The following is an 11,132-nucleotide window of genomic DNA, read 5'->3' as shown; positions in this document are numbered from 1 at the left end:
TTAATTCCAAAGGACTTGTGATGAATCATGCTACCCACCTCCTGGGAGGTGATGGACTCAAGACACAGAATGAGAAATGTGTTTTTGGACACGGCCAATGCAGGAATTTGTTTTGCTTCGCTATCAATATTTGTTACAAGAGTTTTCTTTTTCTTTAAGCTGGGGAAGGGGGAGGGGGGGTGCAAAAGGAAGAGAAAATAAATATTTGCTAATTGAAAAGAAGTAAAAAAAAAAGTTAATATAAAACAAAGAATGAGAGGAGAATTGGAGTACCATGTGTATATGTTATTTTTAAATAGTTTAGGTAGTATGGGATTAAAGATACAGCACAACAGGGAACAGGGATGGTGGGATCTACTGAAGGTTGCTGTTGTTTATGGATGGGGGAGGCTTTGAATGTTTGTAGGAAACAGGAAAGGAACCAGAATAGAGGAACAGATCAACAATTAAAGTGAAAGGGATGAGAGTAGAGGCAATGTGTAGGAGAAAATGGGAGAGATGGGATGGGATCAAGGGTACACATAGAGGGGTTAGCCTTGGCAATGAGGAGGTCCATTTCAGTGAATTGAGTAAAGGAGATAGCAGGTGATGAGAATAGGGGAATACGGGATGAAAACAGAGAAATGAGAGCTCTAAGCAATGGCCTCCATTTTTTCCGGTAAGGTATGAGGCAAGCTGCTCTGCTGAGAAGATGGGAGGAGAGGGTGCTACAGGACATGAGGAGAGAAGAGAAGGTTTGGAACAACTTCTGTGGTAAATGGGATAGAGAATAAATTAGAGAGGATGAGAACCCACACAAGAACATGTACATGCCTACTTACATTGATTGCATGTGCATGCATACCTGCACATGTAAGCCTGAACCTGGGCATGTCTGCAAATGAGTGCATAGACCTACATGTTAAGCGTACATGTCTGAATTGTGAGCATGGTCATTCTGTCATTTCCACTGCAAAGGTCATAGCATTTGTAGAAGTGGAAGGGTGCCTAGAGATCACCTGGTTAGCACAGAAGCTTTCAGTAGTATGCACTTAAAACAAAGAATTTATTCATGGGCCTACACATAGGAGCACACAGTTGGGGGTGTGTGTGTCTGTGTGTGTGTGTCTGTGTGCCCCTCCTGCTGGGCAAAAAAAGGGGAGTGGGGTTTGCTGTCCGTATCCTTCTTCCAAGAATCTTTCCTTATTGGGAGGGTGGCCACCATGTCCCCTACCTCTTCCAGCAAGTGTGTGTTCAGTGTATGTGTGTGTGTGTGCCTATGCGTGTGTTCATACTGTGGGACTGTGTCTATGTGTGTGCGTGTGTCTTAGTGTGGCTGATTTGTGTGTGCCTGTGTGCCCAAACCTGTGCCTGCGTATGTCTGCGTGTGTCTCTCTGTGTGTTTTCCTGAGTGTGTGTGCCCGTGTGTGTGAGAGAGTGTGCGTGCAGCCTCCACTGCAGCCAGGGCCCCGCCCCTCCCTTTTCCGCACTCCTTGCCAGGCCGGTGACTCAGTGACGCTTTCCTGCGGCTGGAGCCGGAGCGGAGCCGGAGCCCGAGCCGGGTGGGCCTGGGCACTTCTGGGCTGTGAGTCCGGGTTCTGGGCGGGGTGGTCATTTGGTTTTGTTTTTGATGGGGGAACTCCAGGGTCCTGGGCTCTGTAGAGGGCGCGGGGGAACACCGCAATGGCCCAGGCTAGGGGGAAGACACGTCTCTGGCCTCCCGAGGAGGTGGGTGGGGAGTTGGGGTGGGGGGTGGGTAAGGATGGGGAGGAAGGAGGAGCGTCTCCTGCAGCATCCTCCACCCCCGCCAGAGCAGTGGTTGGGAATGGGGGTGGGGGCGGGGCTTGCGGGAGGCCCAGTGGGGAGGAAGAAGGGAACGGGAGAATGAGGATGAGGATAAGGATGCTCTGGCTTTGCCTGTACTCCACAAGGATGGGGTGTATGTGGGGGCGCCGAGTGACCCAAGAGCCCTCCTCTCCTCACAGCTCTCTTCCTTCCCTAATAGCCCCAGGATCCTCCTCCAGGTCTGGGCCTGGCCTTCTGCCCCAGGTCTTGGAGGTAGTGGGCCTGTGTGCCAGAGACCCTCTGGTGGCAGGGCCTAAGGAACTGCCAGTCCTGCCAGGCTGGGTTTTATCCTTGGTGGTTACCAGATGACTGATCAGTACTCACTTCTATATCTGTCATCAATTGCACATGCACATAGGTATCACATTACACCTACCTTATATTATACATTCATGGGCACACAGTTACACTGCATACAGGAAAAATATGTATACGTATAACACACACAACACATACATGTACACAACCTGAGTGCATGGGCATGCAGCAACCCACACATACACACATGTACATGCACATATACATATACACAGCCCCAAATGCACACAGTGCATACATATACCTCATAGCCACATACTTGGTGATTTGAAGATTGTTTTAAAAGACAGCTCCATAAACAATATTTTATCCCATCCTCCCTCCCCACACCTTGTGGTGGCCATTCCCCTTCCTTTATCCCTCTCCCTGTGGTCCTCTGATCACTGCCCCTGCCTTGCTAGGTGGCCTGGCAGGATAATTTCTTCTTTTCTGTAAGCCTTGGTTTGCCAATACACAAAATGGATGTGGTTGATGATGATGCTTTCTCTGTGAGTTCAAACCTACACTTGGACAAATGCATTTGTTCTACTCCCTGCCCATGGAAGCTATTCACAGGGAGGGTAATGACAGATTGGATGTAGAGCAAGAGGAGAGAGAGGCCAGACAGAGCTGGGTATAATGGGCACCATTGCAACAGAAGGTAGAGATATACAGGACCTCCTAATGTGGAAGCCAGGAGTAGTGGACTCAGCTATTCAAGGCCTTCCTACTCAACACCTTAGCATCCCAATCTATCTGGTAATCAATCAACTAACAAGTATTTAAGTACATACTATGTGCTAGGCATTGTGCCAAGCCCTGCAAATGCAAATACAAAAGCAAGATGAAGTCTGCCCTCAAAGACTTTGAGGGTAGGAGGTGAGGGCAGGAAGAGGGACACATGAACACCAATAAGTAGAAATATTTGATATTTGCCCAAAATGCCCACCCATAGGTAAAGATGATATATATTAAAATATGCACTGATAAGTAAAAGAAGGATATACAATATACAAAATATGTACACCAAGGAGTAAATATAGAATATGTTTTTTAAAAAGGACACAGGGTTGGGGGAGAAACTGGGGGTATCCAGAGATACCTTCTAAACAGGCTAGCTCTTGAGTTGAGCCTTGAAGGAAACTGGGAATTTCAAGAAGCAGCAGTGCGGATGAAGAGCATCCAGGCCTGAGAGACAGCCTGTGCAAAAGCATGAAGACGAGAGAGGAAATGTGTTTGGGGGAAAGCAAGTATTCTATTTTGGCTGGAACCTAGAGTGAGTGAAAAAGAAGAATGTGTGATAGGTCTGGAAAGATAGGTGGGAGCCAGACTATGGAGAACACGAAGTACAAAGGAGTTTGTATTTTATCCTAGAGGGAGATGGGAGACACTCCAGCTTCTTGAGCAGGGGAGTGATGGGCAGTCCTGTATTATAGGAATATCTTTTTGGCACCTGTGGACATGGAGTCATAGAATCACAACATCTGAGGGTGAGAAGGGAATGCCTGTGGCCAGATAGTCCAACCCATACACAAAAGGAATCCCCCATTTAACTTAAAGGCCAAATGGTCCTCTGGGAGTGCTTGAGGACCTTCAAAGAGAGAGAAACTAACGTTCCCTCAGGCAGGCAGCCCTTTCCACTTCTGGATAACTCCATTTTTCCCCTTCCTTTCTTCCTCCCTACCTTCCTTCCTTTCTTCCTTCCTCCTTCCCTCCCTCTCCTCCTCTTCCTTCTCCTCCTCTTCTTCTTCTTCTTCTCCTCCTCCCCCTCCTCTCTCTCTGTCTCTCTCTCTCTCTGTCTCTCTCTCTCTCACACACACACACATACACACACACACACACACACACACACACACACACACACTTTGAGTTCCAAATTATCTCCCTCCCCACCCTGCACTAGAGAATGCCACCATTTGACACAGATTTCCATACTATGCTTACCTCTATTTATCAGTTCTTTCTCTGGAGGTGGATACTATCTTCTTTCATAGATCCTTTATAGTTAATCTGAGTATTTATAGTACTCAGAGAAACATGGTTGTTCACAATTATTCTTCAAACAACATTGCTGTTACCATATATAACCTTCTCTTGGTTCTGCTTACTTCATTATTTCATACAAGTCTTTCCATGTTTTTCTAAAATAACTGGCTCATCATTTCTTTTTCAAATATGTATATATATTATTCCCCCCAGTTATATGTTATATAATTTTAAACATTTTTTAAAAAGTTTTTAGTTCCAAATTCTATCCCTTCCTCCCTCCCTTCCCCCTTCCCTGAGATGGTAAGCAGTTATACATATGCGATTATGTGAATCATTTCCACATTAGTCATTTTGTACAAGAAGCCTAGAATAAAAGAAAAAAAGAAAGTGAGAAATAGTATGCTTCCATCTACATTCAAACAATATCAGTTCTTTCTCTAGAGGCAGATAGCATGTTTCATCATTAGTCCTTTGGGATTGTCTTGGATCATTGTATTGCTGAGAATAGCTAAGTCATTCACAGCTCTTCATTGAACAATATTGCTGTTACAGTGTATAAAGTTCTACTGGTTCTGTTCACTTCACTATGTATCAGTTCATGTAAGTCTTTCCAGGTTTTTCTGAAATCATCCTGCCTGTCATTTCTTACAGCACCATAATATTCCATTACAATCATATACCAACCACAGCTTGGTTATCCATTTCCCCAATTGATGGGCATCCCTTCAATGTCCAATTCCTAGGCACCACAAAAAGCAGCTCATCGTTTCTCACAGAGCAGTAGTATTCCATCACAATCATATACCACCATGTGTTTATCCATTCCCCAACGGATTGGCATCACCTCAATTTCCAGTTCTTTGCCACCACCAGCTCCATTATTATTAGGAAGTTTTTCCTGATAGCAAAACTGAAATGGATTCTTTGCCACTTCTACTCATTGATTCTGGTTTTACCCTCTGGGCCCAAACAGAGGAAATCCAACCTCTCTTTCACTTGATCTTTAAATACTTGAAGCAGCTATCGTGTCCCCACTGAGTCTTTCTTTGAACTAAACATCCCAACCTTAACTTAAATTCATTTGACTTGGACTCAAGACCCTTTGTCATCTTTGGATGTTCTTCAGCTTAGAAATGTCCTTTTTCAATAGTGGCACCTAGAACTGAACACAATACTCTAGGAGTGGTCTGACTAGGGCAGGGTACACCTTATTACTGGAAGCTATCCCTCTTTTAATAATGCAACCCAAGGTGACATTAGCTTTCTTAGGTGCTAACTCCTATTGAGTTTGAATATTGAGTTTGTCATCCACTAACATTGCACTATCTTTTTTCAAACTGCTCTCTAACCATGCCTCCCTTATCCTGTATGGTAAAGCTTATTTTTTAACCCAAGTCTAAGACCTTATTTATCACTTTGGAATTTCACCTTATTAGATCCAATCCAATGTTCTTACCTGGTGGTGAAGAGAGTGCTTACTCAGATGCTTACTTAGTTGTGTAACCCTGGGCAAGTCACTTAACCTCTTCTAGTTTCCCTATCTGTGCAATGGGGATGATTACAGTAATTACCTCAGGGTTGCTGGGAAAAATCAACTGAGATAATATACGTAAAGCAGTTTGCAAACCATAAAGCACTATATAAATGCTAGCTATTTTGTTATTATTGTTATTTGTTGTTGTACAATCATTTCAGTCATGTCTGATCAGCTCTTCAAGGCCCCATTTGGGATTTTCTTGGCAAAGATACCAGAGTGCTTGGCCATTTCCTTCTCCGGCTCATGTTACAGATGAGGAAACTGAGGCAAACAAAGTTAAATGGTCTGCCCAATGTCATACAGCTATCAAGTGTCTGAGGCCAGATACGAATTCAGAAAGAGGAGTCTTCTTGACTCTAGGCCTGGCACTCTACCTACAGCATCGCCTAGCTGGATCATTATTATCATTATGATGGCATGACTATCATCCCAGCTTTGTGCCATCTGTAAATTCCATAAGTATGCATACCAAGGAGAGTTTTATCCGAATCACTGATAACTGAAGCAGTATGCCCTCCTATATAGAGTGCCAGACTTGGAGTAAGGGAGACTTGGCTTTGAGTCTCGCCTTGGAAGCTTACTAGCTGTGTGACCCTGAGCAAGTCAAATAACCTCTATGACCCTCATTCTACTTTTCTTTAAAATGAGGGGAGTGGGCTTGATGGACAGTAAGGCCCCCTCCAGCTCTAAACATATGATTCTATAGTACATAGCACAGGGAGAGACACAGTTTGAGGCATCTGGGGGGGCAGGTAATGCGTAGACTACAGGGCATGGAGTCAGGAAGATATAAGTTCAAATCTTAACTAGCTGTGTGACCCTGGGCAAGTCACTTAATCCTGTTTGCCTCGGTTTCCTTGTCTGCAAAATGGGGATAATAATAACACTACCTTCTAGGATTTTGGTGAAGATCAAATGATGTAATATTTGTAAAATGCTCAGTACAGTGCCTGGCATGATAGATGCTATTAAAATATTATTATAATTATTATATTTTATAATTATTATTATTATTACTATTGCTATTATTATTATAATAGTTCTCTTAGAAACTGGAAAATTCCTGCCATGTTGAAATTGAACCACAAACTGCTAATTAATTAATTAATAAGTTCTGAAATCCTTTAATTATATTATCATCTAGTCCAGGAGAGGGGAACCTGTGGCCTTGAGGCCACGTGTGACCCTCTAGGTCTTCGAGTGCGGCCCTTTGATGGAATCCAAATTTCAAGGACCATGCCTGAGGACCTAGAGGGCCACACGTGGCCTCGAGGCCACAGGTCCCCCACCCCTGAAGCCTGTATGTGTACAAGATGCCTTTAGGTGCAGCTATGTGGTGCAATGGATAGAGCTCTAGGCCTGGAGCCAGGAAGACTTGAATTCAAATCCAGCCTCGTACACTTAGGAACTGCGTGAACCTGAGCAAGTCATTTACCTGCTGTATGCCTCAGTTTTCTCATCTGTAAAACGGGTATACTAATAGCACCTACCTCCCAGGATTTTTCTGAGGATCAAATGAAGTAATATTCTTAAAGCACTTCACAAATATTAAAATTCTATATAAATGCTATTATTAGTCTATTACACCTTATAAAATATTTTGCTAGAATCTAGGTTCACTATAAGTTCAGCATATTCCCTTATCTTATTATCCCTTACTAGTTGCTCTATCAAAAAAGGAAATACAATGGAGCTAGGAGGACCAATTCTCGGTGAAAGCCCTCTGGTTCCCTCTTTGCGAGCCCTGGTTCTTTTTCTGTCTGTTCCTTCACCACATCCTAAAAGGATCCTACTTAATGATTCCCAGAACTGAAGTTAAGGTCACTGACCTTTACGGGAAAATTGGGACAACACTTACCCTTCTCCAGTCCTGAGGTACCATCCTCATTTCCTACAGTCTCCGTAATCACATCTACTGTCTCTTTCAGGACTGGGGGCTGTAGTTCATCTGGTCCAGGTGTCTCGAATCCATCAAGAATAACTTACCACCTCTTTACTTCTCTTGGCTATCAGCTCCCTCCTCACCCTCTCTGTTCTGTCCTTTCCACTAAAAAAAAAATCATTCTCCTTGATGGAGAAAATGGAAGCAAAATGGAAATGGATTAGCCCTGTGTTATCTTTGTTGTCCATTATTATCATCCCATCTACCTCAAGAAAAGGTCCTATCCCTTCTCTGATGTTCCTTTTTCTCTGAATATGGTTTAAAAAAAAGGAAGAAAGAAAGAAAAGAAGGAAGAAAGGAAGAAAGAAGCCTTTTGTGTGTATATGTACTTAGCTCCCCTTACCAGCCTTCACTCATTCTGAGCTTCAGCATCTATGATGCTATTTTTACAGGACCATGCTGTGCTGTTATATTCATTCTCTGTTACCTGGTCTTGCTTTCATTTTCTGTACATTTCTGTTTAAAGTCTAAGTTGCTTGGTGAGTTGCCTCTGTATCCAGGGATCCAAATCCACTTCTTAGTGACTGCTTTTTTAACCAGCTGTTTACTTTTGAAATGAGATGCCTGCAGCACATCCATTTGGAAATGTCCAGTGGGCAATTAGTAATGTAGAATTAGAGCTCAGGAGAGAGACCAGGGCTGAAGATTTCAATCTGAAAGTCATTTACATAGAGATGATGACTCCATGGAAGTTGGTATCACTTTGAGAAACTAAAGAGAGAGAAAAGAGCTCAGAACAAAGCCCTTGGGCACCCCTACAAATGATGAGGAGGAAGACCAGACACTGATGATGATCCAGCAGAGGAGCAACCAAACAGGTAGAAAGAGAGCCAGTAGAGGAGAGCAGTATCACAATAATCCTGACGAGAGGGCAGTTAGGTGGCAAAGTGGATAGAGCACCGGTCCTGGAGTCAGGAGGACCAGAGTTCAAATCCTGCCCTAGACACTTACTAGCTATGTGTCCCTGGGCAAGTCACTTAACCCCAATTGCCTCTAAATAAGGATAACAATAATCCAGGCAGGAGAGAACATCCCAGAGGAGAGGGGTGATTGGTATCAAACGTTAGAGACAAATCAAGAAGGATGAGGCCTGAGAAGAGGCCATTGGGCTTAGCAACTGAGATCATTCCTAAACTTAGAGAAAGCAGTTTCAGTTGTATTATGAGGTCCAAAGTCAGATTGCCAGAGGAAGCAACAATTGTAAAGAGCTTTTTATCCAGGATTTTGGCTTGAGGGTGGGAAAGATGATCTCTACAGTTCCTTCTACCGCTAAGTCTGTAGGATTTTTTGTTTTTGTTATTCTTTAAAGTTTAATGACTCCTTTCCCTTGTGAAGGGCTATGTAGTGCAGTAGATAGAGTGCTGGGGGATCCATAGGAATACCTCACCTCTTTCCAGCTTTCTTGTATGTGTTCTCTCATTGGATCTGTAAGCTCTTTGAGGCAGGTACTGTCTGTTTTTATTTGTATTTGATTCCCCAGCACTTAGCACAGTGCCTGGCACATAAGAGGTATTTAATAAATGCTTACTGACTAATTTGTACACAAGGCAATTTAAGTCAATAAGCATTTATTAAACAGCTGCTGTGTGCCAGGCATTCTGCTAAGCTTAGGGATCCAAAGAAAGGTAAAAGATCATTTCTCTCAAAGAGCTCATTGTCTAATGGAAGAGGTAGAGGTGGGAGGAGGCATTAGTAGCCACAGGGAACAGGATAGGTATATGCAGCAGGTAATGTTTCAGCTGAGCTTTGAGAAATGGCAAAGAGAGATGGCATGGGAGGCATGGGAGACTGCTTATGCAAAGGCTCTGAGGTGGGAGGTGGCACAGTGGGAAATTTCATGTCTTTTCCTCCTCTGGACTTTATAGCATCCTTAACTTAGTGCCCCCCCCCAGCCTATCTCACTCTTGTTAGGACCCATTAAATTCAACAAACACTGAGTAATCACCTACTATTAATGAGGCCCTATGTTCAGCACTATAAATACAAAAGATAAAATGTTTTTCCTTTTCCCCTCCAGCAGTCAGGATGTTTGCAGTGCAGCCCGGGCCTCCTGAACCCCCATTCCTGGGGGGGCCACCTGCTTCTGGGTCTCAACATGACTATGAACCCGACAGTAACTCCAACTTTGTGGCCAGCGCCTATGATGCCAATGAGAACTGGAGCCAGGGACTTGGAGGAGCCAGGGGTCCTGGCCTGGGTGGCAGGGAGGGGACCTTCATGCAGAACCTGCCTTCAGTCCCTTCTGACAACCAGGTTCTCCTGGGAAAGAGGCAGCCCTCTGCCCATGGGCTCCCAGGCCCCCAGTCTGATGGCTTCTTCCTCCCTACAGTAGGGGAGATGCGCAGCCCACCAGAGGGGGCTGAACTCCCCATAGCTACAGGGCCCGAGCCAGAGAAAGGCGATGGGGCGGGGGCTACAGCTGCTGCTGGCTCCCCCTTAGAAGACATCGGCTATGCCAGCAGCTCCCTGAGTGTGGAAAGTCCTGAGAGCAGCCCGGGTCCCTCCTGGGACACCCCCAGCCCCTGCCCTGGCCCCCCAGAGCCTGGTCCAGCCCCCAATACCTTCCTACCCACCGTTACCCAGGCAGTGCAGCAATTGCTGGCTCGGGAGCGCTACAAGGAGCAAGAGAAGGAAAAACACCACATTCACCTGGTCATGTACCGCCGTCTGGCTTTGCTGCAGTGGATCCGAGGCCTCCAGCGTCGGCTGGCTAGTCAACAGGCCCGGTTGCAAGAGAGCTTTGACACAATCCTGGACAACCGGAAGGAGCTCATCCGAGGCCTCCAGCAAGGGCTGCCACCACGACCTCAAGACAGAGGCTGAATGATGATCCCCTCCCATGCCCCCTCCCCACCTCCTCCCCACTTTGTGGCCCATGGCTTTCTAAATTCAGCCTCACCCTGGGGCCAGCCTATGCTCAGCTACCCAAGGGCTGATGATCCCCTTTGGGGGTTCTCCAGGCCTTGTTTCTCCTCCTTCTCCCTTTGGTTCTCCAACTGCTCCCAGCACCACCACAGCCCTCCCCAGACACCCTGTGCTTCCCTGCTGGGAGGTTTATGGGAGGTGGTGGCCCATATTTTCAAATTATTCAGGACTTGAGTAATCTAGATTGTCTCTTCCAGCACCTCCACAGTAAAGAGAAGAATCAGCTGTGGTCGCCCTACCTAGAAGGATAGATGGTCAGAACTGGGAAGGCCCCTAGATACATTCTAATTCAGATTCCTCAGTGGGCAGATAGGAAGGCTCCTGCTAGAAAGTGGAAGGAGCCTGTTCAGAGTCTCATTAGACACTTGGTAGGAGAATTGAGATTGGAAACCAGGTCTCCCAGTTCCTGGACTTGACTTAGAACTCCACCTCCTCAACCAGATTCTTTACCTGAGTTCTGACCCCAAAGCCACCTGAGAAAAAGGTTATCAGTAATATTTATTTATGACTTATCTCAATAAAAAGGAATGTTCATTTATAATTTAGAATATAACGAACGAGATGTTTGAAATTTTGGGGAAAAGCTTTCTGTCTCTGGGTCCTTTGGACCTTGAATTT

At 45.1% G+C, this 11,132-nt stretch overlaps 1 protein-coding gene across 1 annotated transcript; it reads left to right on the top strand.

Annotated features, from left to right (window-relative positions):
* Positions 1–1,526: 1,526 nt before the first annotated feature.
* On the top strand, positions 1,527–10,513 carry C2H1orf216 (chromosome 2 C1orf216 homolog). Its single transcript, XM_036747182.1, has 2 exons — positions 1,527–1,564; positions 9,607–10,513. Exon 2 carries the CDS (start codon positions 9,615–9,617, stop codon positions 10,410–10,412), a length of 798 nt encoding a protein of 265 aa, XP_036603077.1. The 5' UTR covers positions 1,527–1,564; positions 9,607–9,614; the 3' UTR covers positions 10,413–10,513.
* Positions 10,514–11,132: the final 619 nt, after the last annotated feature.

Source organism: Trichosurus vulpecula, chromosome 2 (assembly GCF_011100635.1).
Source record: "Trichosurus vulpecula isolate mTriVul1 chromosome 2, mTriVul1.pri, whole genome shotgun sequence".
Classification (NCBI taxonomy): Eukaryota; Metazoa; Chordata; class Mammalia; order Diprotodontia; family Phalangeridae; genus Trichosurus; species Trichosurus vulpecula.
The sequence above is the reverse complement of the archived record's forward strand: the minus strand, read 5'-3'. Positions and strand labels throughout refer to the sequence as shown.

Bases quoted from the DNA above. Each gene is read 5' to 3' on its own strand.
- C2H1orf216 (XM_036747182.1), top strand. From the start codon at position 9,615: ATGTTTGCAGTGCAGCCCGGGCCTCCTGAACCCCCATTCCTGGGGGGG.